At 41.9% G+C, this 13,719-nt stretch overlaps 1 protein-coding gene across 5 annotated transcripts in view; it reads right to left on the reverse strand.

The window, feature by feature from the left end:
* IQGAP1 (IQ motif containing GTPase activating protein 1) overlaps positions 1 to 13,719 on the reverse strand; it is a 69,212-nt gene that overhangs the window by 19,613 nt on the left and 35,880 nt on the right. For all 5 annotated transcript variants that reach the window (XR_003993203.1, XM_030497813.1, XM_030497810.1 and 2 more), the window contains 8 exons: positions 11,053 to 11,216; positions 6,310 to 6,400; positions 3,806 to 3,973; positions 3,311 to 3,453; positions 2,721 to 2,891; positions 1,706 to 1,789; positions 1,534 to 1,605; positions 1,370 to 1,439 (listed from right to left, as the gene is read on the reverse strand). Coding sequence is in view for 4 of the 5 variants with exons in the window: in XM_030497813.1 (XP_030353673.1) it covers positions 1,370 to 1,439; positions 1,534 to 1,605; positions 1,706 to 1,789; positions 2,721 to 2,891; positions 3,311 to 3,453; positions 3,806 to 3,973; positions 6,310 to 6,400; positions 11,053 to 11,216 (963 nt within the window). In the remaining variant the exon portion in view is untranslated. The remainder of the gene's footprint in view (positions 1 to 1,369; positions 1,440 to 1,533; positions 1,606 to 1,705; positions 1,790 to 2,720; positions 2,892 to 3,310; positions 3,454 to 3,805; positions 3,974 to 6,309; positions 6,401 to 11,052; positions 11,217 to 13,719) is intronic.

Consider the following 13,719-nt stretch of genomic DNA (forward strand, 5'->3'; position numbering starts at 1 on the left):
GGCAACCCATTCCAGTGCTTCACCACCCTCACTGTAAAGAACTTCTTCCTTATATCTAATCTAAACTTCCCCTGTTTCACTTTGAAGCCATTACCCCTTGTCCTACCACTACAGTCCCTAAGGAAGAGTCCCTCCCCAGCATCCTTATAGGCCCCCTTCAGGTACTGGAAGGCTGCTATGAGGTCTCCACGCAGCCTTCTCTTCTCCAGGCTGAACAGCCCCAACTCTCTCAGCCTGTCTTCATACGGGAGGTGCTCCAGCCCTCTTATCACATCCTCGTGGCCCTCCTCTGGACTCGCTCCAACAGCTCCATGTCCTTTTTATGTTGAGGACACCAGAACTGCACACAGTACTCCAAGTGAGCTCTCACAAGAGCAGAGTAGAGGGGCAGGATCACCTCCTTCGACCTGCTGGTCACGCTTCTTTTGATGCAGCCCAGGATACGGTTGGCTTTCTGGGCTGCAAGCGCACACTGAAGCCGGCTCATGTTAAGCTTCTCATCAACCAACACCCCCAAGTCCTTCTCTGCAGGGCTGCTCTGAATCTCTTCTCCGCCCAACCTGTAGCAGTGCCTGGGATTGCCCCGACCCAGGTGTAGGACCTTGCACTTGGCTTGGTTAAACTTCACGAGGTTGGCATCGGTCCACCTCACAAGCGTGTCAAGGTCCCTCTGGATGGCATCCCTTCCCTCCAGCGTATCAACCGAACCACACAGCTTGGTGTCGTCAGCAAACTTGCTGAGGGCACACTCAATCCCACTGTCCACATCGCCGACAAAGATGTTGAACAGGACCGGTCCCAACACCGATCCCTGAGGGACACCACTCGTTACAGGTTTCCAACTGGACATCGAGCCATTTACCGCAACTCTTTGTATGCGGCCATCGAGCCAGTTCCTTATCCACCGAGTGGTCCATCTATCAAATTGATGTCTCTCCAATTTAGAGACAAGGATGTCATGTGGGACAGTGTCGAACGCAATATATGCCTTTCTATGTTTAAACAGCACACTAAGGAGCAGACAGAGTAAAATAAGCACCACCATGTCTAAACAGATTTTGACATTTTGAATTTGTTTTGAGTAAATCACAAGAGAAGCAAACAGTAAAGAATGAAGTCAGTATCAGCCTAGAGTAGTCCACACAGCCAAAGTTAACTCCAAAACTATGGTTCTATTTTTCAGCAGCAAAAGCAGCAGCTGGAATCAGGTTTTCCATCAGCCTCCAGAACCACCTACTCTCCATACTGCCCTATGAACTTCATCCCAATCACTCTTCAAAACTGTCTTGATACTACAGATCACACTAGCAACATCCCTTGCATATAGAGATTTGAGGCGTGTAAGTTTTATCCTCTAGGCAATACTCACTGAGGGTTTTGTAGTCTTCTCGTGCTTTATTTGCTCGGATAAAGGCTTGAATTTTTATAACATCATTTATCTAGGATTGAAAAGAAAAGAAAAAGCATTTGACTTCATTCTGGAAATAGTACAAGTGTCAGGTACTGAATTAATTTAACAAGAGAGCCTCCTACATGGTTTCTGAAATACTGCAGACGATCTCTGTAACGTCTTCTGGCTTGATACATCCTGGTCATTGATTGAATCTGTAGAAGGGTAACCAAGACACTCAGATAAAAACCTTTCCTACAAAAGTCCACTTCCCAAACGGTTTACCAAAAAGGTCGACAGGTAAGGTTTCTCTACCTTCACTACTTGGTCCTTTTGTGCTCGCAGGTAATCCAAACGGATTTGATATGCCCTCCTCTGCTTGTAGCCACGCCACTGGGACTGAAAACAGAAAATCAGTGCACTGACTTTACTTTTCTAATTAAAGAGAAGTAATTACAAATCTGAGCTTCTTTTTGCTCCTCAGCTTCTGACTGTTGTACATGGGAATCATGAGTTTGATGCTGCTGCTGGTGAAAAGAGTGATGTATCATTATAAGGCTTGGGAACAGACTCACTGCTACCAATTCTTGCGAAAGAAATTAGGCAAGGGGTTGGACTACATTTAATAAGCCAGGAGTGGTTTTGGGGGTTTTGTTGTGGTTTGGTTGTTTTTTCCCCCAAATATATATGCAGAGCAAATGCTCCTTAGGCAGAAACAAACACACATATACTACTCAAACGATAAAGGGATACAGGGTGCAAAGCATGGCTTTCGCTTGCACACATTTCGTTTACAACACCAGAGAAAGATTTTTTCATTTTTCTCCTGTAAATGCGCCCAACCTCATGCTGAATTTTCCCACCATGTCTTTTAGGTCCTCAATCCTCCAAATCCCTGGACAAATTTGAAGAGAAGAATAATCTTACTCAGGAATACCGAAAACCATGTTGTTTCTCTTCAACTCATGAGGAATCATGGCAGTAACTTATCACACAGTATTATTACATAAAGACATAGGACACACTTCATGTTGCCTTATGCCCAAAACACAGAATCTGATAATAAAATAATAGGTACAGCTTCCTCGAGTAAGGTTTTTTTCTCTCTAATTCTGCCTCAGAAGACTCTGTTGATTGTGTATTACATTGAAAAGTAAATAATATACAAAAACTCCTTGGTAGAAGGAAATGCCTTCAGATAATTTGCAAAATGAGGCAAAAACGATTGTGTGCTTTAACTGTTTGAATTGAACAAAAACCGTCAATAAGCTTGTGTGTAGAAAACAATTGCCAAGAACAAGTTTCAAACATAATTAAAGGATATCACTACCTGAATGCAAGTGATTGCTGGGACTTGCTTCTTCAAAAAGTTCATTCTTGAGTGGAATTCCTGGCGAACAAGGTATCCTCGGCAGCAAGCCTGAAGTTTTGTTATCAGGTTCTCATTGGCCAGCCACAACTGCTCTCGGTTGTATGCCGCAGTGACTCCAGATATGGTGCTCTGGATTTATGTTACAGAATCATAGAATAGATAGGGTTGGAAAGGACCTTAAGATCATCTAGTTCCAACTCCCCTGCCATGGGCAGGGACACCTCGCACTAAACCATGTCACCCAATGGAGATTGGTGACCCAATGGAAATTGATCAGCTTTCCGTATTGTGCTTAAGAGAAACTTCAAAGTTGACTTTCAATGAGCAGCAACACCATGGTCCTGTACCCTTTTACCAACAGGACAAATTTTTCTGAAATGGGACAAGGAGTTTTAACACACACAATCTGATGATGCTCAGTGAAATAAATGAGTTGCTAAGTTTAAGATGACTATGGTGTTGAAGCATTCTCTCTTAGAAGTGCATTAAGGAAGGGAATGGTACGGACATCAACTTTTCAGAAAAAAAGCGTATGTTATCTGCCCTACCTGTATCTCCTCCCGTGACAGCTGCGTGTCATTTTGCACAAATTCTGCTGGTTCATCCCATCCTCCCTCTTTGGTCCGCAGGTTATGATAATAATGATAGCCTCCTCTCACCCAGTGTTTCACCCATTCACTGCCATTGCCCCCTAAGAGCAGAAACTGCAGTTTAAGTCTCAAAACGAGACAAGTGTCTTATCTTTCCTGCATACAAACATTACAATTAGGAAATCCACATACACAGATACTCTTTCCTCCATGCAAGAGAAGGAATGTTTCAGAGTCCCTAATGACCTCATATGAGAACTACCTAAACACAGTTCTACAAGTGGAGAATGTTCTACTATTCACCTTTTTTGGTTTTTTTAACCTTAGTTCACAAAGCATCTACAATTGCCACCCGTAACACAAGACTTCTTCCCAGAGGCTTTTTTACCTCTGGTTCCGATTCCACATGCAATAATCTTGAAATTATTTCACTAACAGCTACTTGAGGTTTACCTGTTACCATTTTTCTTCTCTTGACTTCTGACAGCTCTCGCTGATACGTCTCAGCACATTCTGGAGTGACTCCATATAGCCCAACATCCAGTGAACGCAAGGCACTGAGAGTCTGGCTAACATCACCATGGCCTACTGCTTCATTAATGGCCAGAATTCCTAAGGAGACTTTGATAACACAAGGAAGCAGGTTATCTTGGCATTCAGGGGCTCAGCGATGCATAGCAACACAGAACAACAAAACAGAGTAAGGCAATATGAACACATACTTACAGTTGATGTGTGTATATACAGAAACATTTAATTGTATATAAATACAAAATATAAATACAATCAGGCAACTTGCAGTAGCACAGAGAAAGGCCTCTTCAGTAAGAAGCATCCAACCACACGTGGTACTGCAACTGACAGCACGTAACCTGAGTCCCGGTACAGTGCTGATTAACCACCACTATTTCTCAGCAACACACAATGCTTTAAACTCTACTCTGACATCTGGTTAAGGCAGAACCAGTCACAACTCAAAAGGGGACTTTTTAACAAGTAGTACTATCCATCCCTAGCGAAGAAAGCAGGGAGCAGTTTGTAAGCAAGTCAAAACCCTGATTGAGAAAAGACGGGGCAGAGGAGCAGAAAAATCATAATGCATCATTGAGGTGCTTCTTCAGAACTGCAAGTCAGATACAGACATATCTGCACAGGTATTGCACTGACATGATGAACATGAAATACAGTCATTTTCAGCACTAGGTAAGGCTGCAAAAAAAAGTCTGTTCATAGATAGGTAGGTAGGTAAGGGTATTTGAAGATCTCCTTCAGGCTTAAGGGCACATTCTTTAATCCTGCTTTTGACCAAATGCTCCCTGGCATGACATTCAAGCTGCTGCCTTCTCAAAGTGCTTGGTGGGTGGGAAAATGGTGAAAAAATTGCAGTGGTGCTGCTGGGCACAGTGAAACGAACAGGTAAAGCTCTGCCTGACACCCCCTGCTTTTTTTATTTTATTTTCGGGTTTTTTTGGTTTTGTTTTGGGTTTTTTTGGCAGTTGACAGGGGAATTCACTGACCAAATCACATCATTAAAGACAACTGAACAAGGCCGTGGAATTGAACAACCTCATTGTCTTTCCTTACAAAGCTTTTTGTGAGCCTGGTGATTCTTCTCTTTTTTTAAACATCAACAAATAAAGAATACAAATGGACAAGGCACAAACATAAAAGCAAGCTTATTTCTGCACCAGCAGAGCAAGGACTTGAGGAATCAACTGTGCCAGAAACTCTACATACTAAGGACTCATGTTGGAGGGCAATCTAGTCCAATCCCACTCTCAAACCTTGGCTAACCTCAGGACCTTGTCTGACCATGTTTGCAAAAGCTCAAAGACAGATTCCACAGTGTCTTTAGACAACCTGTTTCAGAAGGTACCAGGCTCAGATTAAACTTTTCAGTTTCCAGTACGATTGCCTACTCAAAATCAGAAGGGACTGACTGTTCATCTTTAGATAACTTTAAGTATCAGTCTGACATCAAATTAGAAGTTTTGGAAGTGGAAAATAAAACATTTTATCAGCACACCAGGGATGAAAAAAAGAGAATCAAGAAAAATATAAGGCGATTGTAAAGAGAGAAAACAACCAAATTACTAATACTGTATAAAGCAAAACAAGCAGACAGGTGCCAATGTTAAATATAATGGAAAACTAAGAGATTTAGATCAAATGCAGAAAGAACAATGTAATATTAAAAAAAGAAAAAAAGGTATTAAAACAAGCGCTCTGAAACACGCGGTACCCAGCAAACAAACAGCATATGCAGACAACAGGCCATTAGAATATTATAAGACGACTCTAAAAACTGTCACGTTTTGTTAAAGAGAAAGCTTCTGCCAGGAAAACAAAACAGCAAAAGCACCCCAACAGCAGCAAGTTAAGCAAACAGCAGTAACTACTTCACTGATTCTAGAGAAAGAAAAGACATCATTACAAATACTGGGATGTAACAATGGGTGGGCCAGTCCACATGCAAACTGTGCTAAGGAGCAAAGGTGGATGTCACTGACGTTTATTATTGTCTGTATTCGAAAAGATGCGAGGTAGTCTAGAAATACTTAATAGAACCAAAATAAAAGGACGCCACACAAACAAAAGACAATGCGCACCAGAAAACACCATTTAAATGGTGAGCTTTCTCATACCTAACTATCCACCCACAGTCACACACGATTAGTTGCAAATGACCAACAATTTGATAGAGATTTGTCTCATGAGATAACACTGTCATACGCAAAGCCGGAAAAATAGCATATCCCCCCAAAAGATAAGAAATTTAATATTTGAAGAATGTGACATTCACTCTTCAAACAAGAATTGCTACACCAGAAGAACCTAAATGCCTTTGATCTCCTTTGACACATTTACATGACATTTCTAGCTCCCAACCTTTCCTTAAGTAACCAGCATTTGGTTGATAATGGGGATTAATTGCAGTATTGTACAACAATACTTACATCTCTCAGACTCCTCTGTGTCCTTGTTAGCCCCATGAATCCCCTCCTGAATTTCATCTAGCCAAAGTACAGCTGTTTCATCCTGTGTTTCCTGAAGAGAACATGAGAAAAATATACACAGCATGAAGAAAAAGATATCATCATTTTTGCAAAGCAAAATAACCCGTACTGAACAATAGCCACTATAGTAGTTTTCCATATCAAAAGAAGTAAGAAACATTTCAGTGTTTCTAGTTGACTCCAGCACAAGGACACCATGTGTATTTGTGACTAGCAGAGACTACTAGGGCGTTACTAAACTCAATACCTCCTCCCAGTCAGAAACTCCTTTCAGGAAACAGAACAAAGAACAAATTCTGTCAACAAGAATCACTGTGACAAGCATAGAGAACACAAGGTCAAGACTCTGTACCAGTTAGTCCTAAAGCCCTAGGTGCTAAGAGGACATGACTTTCCAGGAACACGAGTTAGGCCTTCAGCAGAACATGGCTACAAAGAGTTCTTGGAACAAAAAGCTGCTGATGCACATCTATGTGTGGAAGCTAAAAACCCACAGGTAATTTATGACACATCAGACTGTTCTTGTCCCTGTCCACTGAAGTTCACAAGCCCTACAGAAACTAACAACCAAAAAGCGCTGTACATATGATGCCTGCATTTACATGCACAACAGCCAAAGCCACGTTTTAAGTCTTTGTGTTAACAGATTGTTCATCAAGGAGCAGTTATCACACAGTATGCTGTATTTTGGCTGGGATTTCAAGAAATCATAGAATCAAGGAATGGTTTGGGTTGGAAGGGACCTTAAAGCTCATCCAGTTCCAAGCCCCTGCCACGGGCAGGGACACCTTCCACTAGACCAGACTGCTCAAAGACCCATCAACCTGGCCTTGAACCTTGACTGCACCACACAGCTTGGTGTCATCAGCAAACTTGCTGAGGGTGCTTGATCCCACCATCCATGTCACTGACAAAGATGTTAAACATCAGCCAGTCCCAATGCTGACTCCTAAAGAAGACCACTCATCACAGAACTCCACTTGAACATCGAGCTGTTGACCACAACTCTGACTACAATTGTCCAGCCAATTCTTTATCCACTGAATGGTCCATCCATCAAATCCATGCCTCTCCAGTTTAGAGACAAGGATGCCATGTGAGACAGTGTCAAATGCCTTGCACAAGTCCAGGCAGATGACGCAGTCGCTCTTCCCTTATCCATCCTTACAATGCTGTGGCCCCACTGTAGAAGGCCACCAAATTTGTCAGGCACAATTTGCCCTTCGTGAAGCCATGATGGCTGTTGCTAATCACCCCCCTTATTGTCCATGTGCCTTAGCACAGTTTCCAGGAGGATCTGCTCCACGATCTTGCCAGGCACTGAGGTGAGACTGACCGGCCTGTAGTTCCCTGGGTCTTCCTTGTTTCTCTTTTGAAAAGTGGGGGTTATATGTCCCCTTTTCCAGTCAGCAGGAACTTCAGACAGCCACGACTTCTCACATATGGTGGACAATGGCTTGGCAACTTTATCCTCCCCCAGGACCCGCGGATGCATCTCATCAGGTCCCAGGGACTTGAGCACCTTCAGGTTCCTCAGATGGTCTCAAACCTGATCTTCTCCTACTGCCAGCAGTTCTTCATTCTCCCAGTCCTTGCCATGCCTTCTGCGACTTGGGCAGCGGCCGGAGCTTTTGCTGGTGAAGACCAAGGCAAAAAAAGTCACCAAGTGCCTTGGCCTTCTCCATGTCCCAGGTAACCAGGTCTCCCGTTTCCTTAGAGAGGAAAAGAACTTCCAGGAACCTCCTGGATTGCTTGTGCCCTGCCGTACTGTCCCTCCAACAGATATAAGGGTGTTTCAAGTGCCCCATGAGGACCAGGGCCTACGAACGTGGGGCTGCTCCTATCTGTCTATAGAGGGCTTCATCCACTCGGTCTTCCTGGTTGGGTGGCCCGTAGCAGACCCCCACTGTAATTTCCCCTGTCCCTGCACTCCCTTTAATGCTGATCCATAAGCTCTTGGTTGGCTCCTCATCCCTCCCCAGGCAAAGCTCTGCGCACTCCAGCTGGGCACTGACATAGAGAGCAACACCCCCTCCCTGTCTCCCCAGCCTGTGTTTCTTGAGGACCCTGTATCTTTCCATTCCAACACTCCAATCATAGGAGGCTTCCCACCACATCTCCATGATGCCAATGATATCACAGCTCCTCAGGTGCGCACACATCTCCAACTCCTCTTTTTTTTTTCTACATGCAGTGGCATGGAGGCATTTCAGTCAGGCCCCTGACGATGCTGGCTTACCAGCTGGAGGTCCTTTTTGCTGCTCTTCAGGTGCAATTCTGCTGACTCCTTTGCTGTGATCTCCCTCCAGGCATCTCCTGCTGGCACTAGCATTAAACTGGTAGGAGTGGGATGGACTGAGGTTCCCCCACCCCAGCAAATATAGTTTAAAGCCTTCTTCACCAGGTTGGGAAGCCTGGACCAAAGACACTCTTCCCTTTCTCTGACAGGTGGACCCCATCCAGCCCCCAGGTTTCTCAAAGCAAGTTCCATGGTTTAAGTAGCCGAACCCCTGGCTGCAGTACCAGTCCCAAAACCATTCGTTAATTCGCCAGATAAATGTTACATCCAGAAATTTAAGAAGAGGAAAGAGACAAGTATTTATCAAGTCCCAAAATATAGATAAAGAACAATGGTCCAGCAGTTGCCAAGCATAGCTTCTCCCCACCCACCACTGCTTCCTGTAGCTAACTACTCAAAGAAACGCTAAGATGCAACTGCTACCCCTCTAACAACTCTCATCATACAAACAGAACACAGGAAACATTTACTTCTGGTATAGAAGAACAATCACACTGCACAAAAGAGGCACTATTTACAGCATCCAAGAGCTTTAGGGCCAGACCGAAAATGAACATTTCTTACAGGCCCTCCATGTTTCCACCACTGGCTTGGCAGGTCCAAAACCAACGTGCTTAGTGATATTTCAGTCAATGGACTAACATGTCTTTCACAGGCAGATTTCATCTGAAAGCCCAGACTGTCCCACTAGAGTACCAGCAACAGCTAAATCCCTGTCCAGGGAGTGGAGGAGAATATCAAAGAAACAACTTCCTCTATTATCATCTCTACCAGCAGAAGTCAATCCAAAGACTACTGAAACCACAGTCTGTTTTCTCTACAGATTTACTGGTGCAGGCTTCCCAGAAAGTACACCCAATGTAACATACTATAGGGTCTATGTTTTCTCTCTCTCCATGATATGAGAAACATGCATCACAGCACTCTATGTTCACATAAGCAACTGAGTAATATCCATGTGGTGAACTACAATCCCTCTCAGGACCAAGGTACAGAAATCACCAGTTAGTAACAGTTGGCTTCAGATAGCGACTATTTCCCCCACAGCATTACTTTATAATATGATCTTTCCATTTGTGAAATTACTGCTATGCTGCTGGGAGAAGCTGTAAACTGAACATATGACTAAATAAGGTAATTTCACACCAACTGAGAGGTTACCAGCAGGCCTGGCACAAGCTTACATGCACACTAAAAAGAATTCATTATTTGATTCTGACTCAGTGGGAGGAAATGCTTCAGCACAAAATGCGTTCCTGAGGAACATTAACCCTTTCAGGGCCCTTGGGGAAGTTGCTTAATGATTTTAATCAGAAATGTGTATGGTTTTCAGCTATTGCCATCACATGGGTTTACCTTTAGTCAAAAAACAAGCGCACAAACAAACGAACCTGTGTTCAACACAATCTAAATCTTAGTCAATATGTGAAATTCTGCATTGGTATAGAGCAATGAGCTCCATAGCCAGGAGTCAAAAAAACCCCACAACAAATCCAACACTCAAGCCACTGGAAGCAGAGACACCTGCTACTTCTTTGTAAATAAAGAGATGGGGGAGGGAGGGGGGGGGAATCTGTATCCCACCCACACTACTCAAAACTCAGTTGTGTACACATGCACTCTCTCATCCTCCTTCCTAAATCCATAAGATGAAACACTCTCTTCCTCTCCCTATCTTCACCTTCATATTTAGTCAGCTAGTGAAAGCAGCAACTATGTACAAGTAGGTAGAAGTCCTTGGAAAATAAGGCAACTACTGCTCAAAAAATCATTAGCAATAAAAGTATCACCAGGTGAACAACAGACATCAGTATTCATTTTGCAAGTAGCATGTATTTTAATTTCTTTTTTCTAATTTTTCACTTACCAGGTTTTTCCATTTTTGGAAATTTTCTCTTTGTTGTATAGAACTATGACAACATTTAAAAAAGAAAAGGAAAAAAAATACGAAACAACTTAAGCTTGCAGGAAACTTACATTCAGAAGTTCAGAAGACCTGGAATGAACATGGTCTCCTTGCAAAAACAGATGAGATACCCATCTCATTTGTGGAGAAATACTGTATCTCATTCTGGACCAGAGATTAGCTGTAGCAAGCCATCTCATGCAGTTAATATCTACATCTAGATATTATATCATATAATATCACGTGGTTAATAACTACAGAGAGAGGTATCTCTGTAGTTCATGAAGATTCATAGAGTCTGGCTGCAAATCTCCTTCTCTAGTACAGAAAGATCCAAAGTGACTGCATAAGATCAATTGATGGTATGCAGAATGCCCAGCTCTCCACTTTCAGTTTTGATTCCTGGTTTTCAGGACCAGTAATAAGCCCATTACACAGATGTAAAAGTTTTTTGAGAGGGGCACTTCATTGAGCTCACCTGTGCTTTCTCTCTCTTGGCTCGAAGTAGCGTATCCTGGTAATGCTGTGCAACCTTTGGGGTTACACCCTCCAATTTTGCTGCAGGAATCTGTAATGCCTGAATAGTCTTTCTGGTGTCCCCTTCATCCAGAGCTTCATTGATAAGACCAATGGCCAAAATCCCTAAGGAGGAAGGCATACGGGAAAAAATACAAAGTTCTGGTTTTGGGCAACAATAGTCATAAGCACTGCTTTGGAAGAAAAGTGCAGCTGAGAACTGCAGTATTTTTAACAGAACATATTATTTACTAGTAAAGAAAGAAAGACTATTTCTCCATCTTAAAGTACTCACAATGCCTGAGCACTACAATTGGAAGAAAAAAAAAAAAAAAAAAAGAAAATACTAAATGCAGGGACGGAATTGAGCCCTCAGACATCCAGCTGAGAGACCGTAGAAGAGCATTATCCAAACCTAAATGGCCAGAGTTCATAGGTTACAGTTTTCCAAGGTTGTGGCTTCTCTAGAAAGAATCTTTGCATGAAGCTAAAGATCTGCATGGAACGCCATTTAAAAATACAGTAGCTTCATATTTTGGAAAACTCTTTTATTAAACATATGTAGTATTAGCTGTATTATCAGAGATGTGAATACTATTCAAGTACAGTAAAATTTACCATCTAGCTAAATAAACAGAAGTATCTTTTAGCTAGCTAAATGCAAACAGAGTCTACATCATACGTGCCCTACCTACAGCAACCATCTCCTGCGAATCACAAAATAACTTGGGTTGAGATGGACGCTAGAGGTAATCTGATTCAATTCCGTGCTTAAAAGAAGTATCAATACAAATCATGGATCAATCAGCATAGAACAGATCTTTTAGACAAAAGAAAGGAAGGAGCTCAGTTAATGTACCCAAAGATCGTGACTTTTTCTTCTATGCAGGAAGGAATCACGAAAGTTTATACAAAAAAATGGAACATCTTAGGGAAGAGATGGTATTTGGATAGAGATTAGGGAAAAATATATGTTGAAGACACTAAGAACCAGGATCACTAAAGTGATAGCATGGCTTTTGCCAAAGAGCAGATATGAAACTGACATTGGAAGGGGCACAGAATTTAAGCAGTAATTCTCTCTGACTAGTTTGGTAAATGGGCCTGACAAGACTACTCCATGGAACAACAATATCTTACAGATCCTCACTACAAAGCATTTTTAAATTTTAAACTACTAACAAGGATAGAGGAAATGAAAATATACGCTTGTATGCCTTGAGGACCTTCTCAGACTAATTTAACTTACGAACAACAGATAAAACATTTCCTTGCATAAGGAAGCAGACCAAAGAATTAAGAAATTCCCTGTGAGAACAGATGATCTTATAACAGATTTTAAGCTTTTTTTTTTTTTTTTTTTTAAACAGGATAAGGAGTGTTATAAAGAATCAGGGTGTTGGGACTATGTGAACTTTCAGACTTCTGCTGTGACCTCTTACGTAGAAAAGACACTATGAAGCTGGCATCTTGGTGCGTGTGCACACACTGGTGGGGGTCTGTGTTTGTGTGGTTTCAACAAACCTGCTCACGTGACCCAAACAGGAAACCTGGTGTCTATTCTGAGATCCAGGAACCAAGTTAATCAAGATAGCAGGCTCTTGAATCAAAACACAACTGTTGCTATAGCATAAGCTCTTTTCAAGGAGAAACACAACTCACCAACTACGCCCAAGAAGTGGCAGAAGACACCTGTCTCAGTGTAAACATGAACTTTATTATCACTTCCACATTTGTGACAAATCTCTCCCCTCGAAGGATGCAAGGCTTTGAGCTAAATATGACAAGGATGGCTTAAAAGTAAATGTCACACTACATGGACATGCAGGATGTTTTCACTTCTGTTCATTATGATGAACAGATCCCTTAGTAATCAGAAATAAAATTAATAGAAAATTATGATCCCTTAGTAATCAGAAATAAAATTAATAGAAAATTAAATCGCCTGATACAGAACCTCACAAGAATCTACCTAAGAATAAGTTTGCTTAACTGTGCTATTTTCAAGGACTCCGCTACCTCCACTCTGGATTTTAAGTCAACTAATACCATCTTAGAGAAAGGAGAATTATTTCAATTTTCCATTTTGCTAAAATTTTCATCTTTATGCTCAATCCCAGTCTTTTATCACTGCTAAAAGACACTTAGCAACAAAAATACTACAAAAAAAAAAAAACAAACCCAGAAAAAAAGGCATAACTAGAAGCAGCATAGAACATAAATTGACACCCACTGACATCTCTCAGCTTGCATAAGGCTCCGTGAGTATGTAAGTTTTGGTACTCACACCTGCTGTATTCACTTCTATGGGGTTTTGCATATTTTCCGATCAGGGATTTTTTTTTTTTGCACTTTAGCCGTATTTTGCATTAGAAGGCAACAGGTATGCAGGCATATTCTTCTTCTACTGGTCAGAAAGTCAGTTATCAGTCACTTCAGCTTTCATAGATACCAGGTTTAACAACCAGTCGTCACACATAGTGCTAAAAACAGGAAATAAAAGCTTCTAATTTCCTGATGTAACTAACTCTAAGCAAAGTAATTACCCTCTTAAAAGATCAGGCCTATCCATTTCAACTACCATTTCACATTGGAGTCCCAGTATCTGAAATTTAGAATTTGAATGGCA

This window comes from Strigops habroptila, chromosome 9 (genome assembly GCF_004027225.2).
Source record: "Strigops habroptila isolate Jane chromosome 9, bStrHab1.2.pri, whole genome shotgun sequence".
NCBI lineage: Eukaryota > Metazoa > Chordata > Aves > Psittaciformes > Psittacidae > Strigops > Strigops habroptila.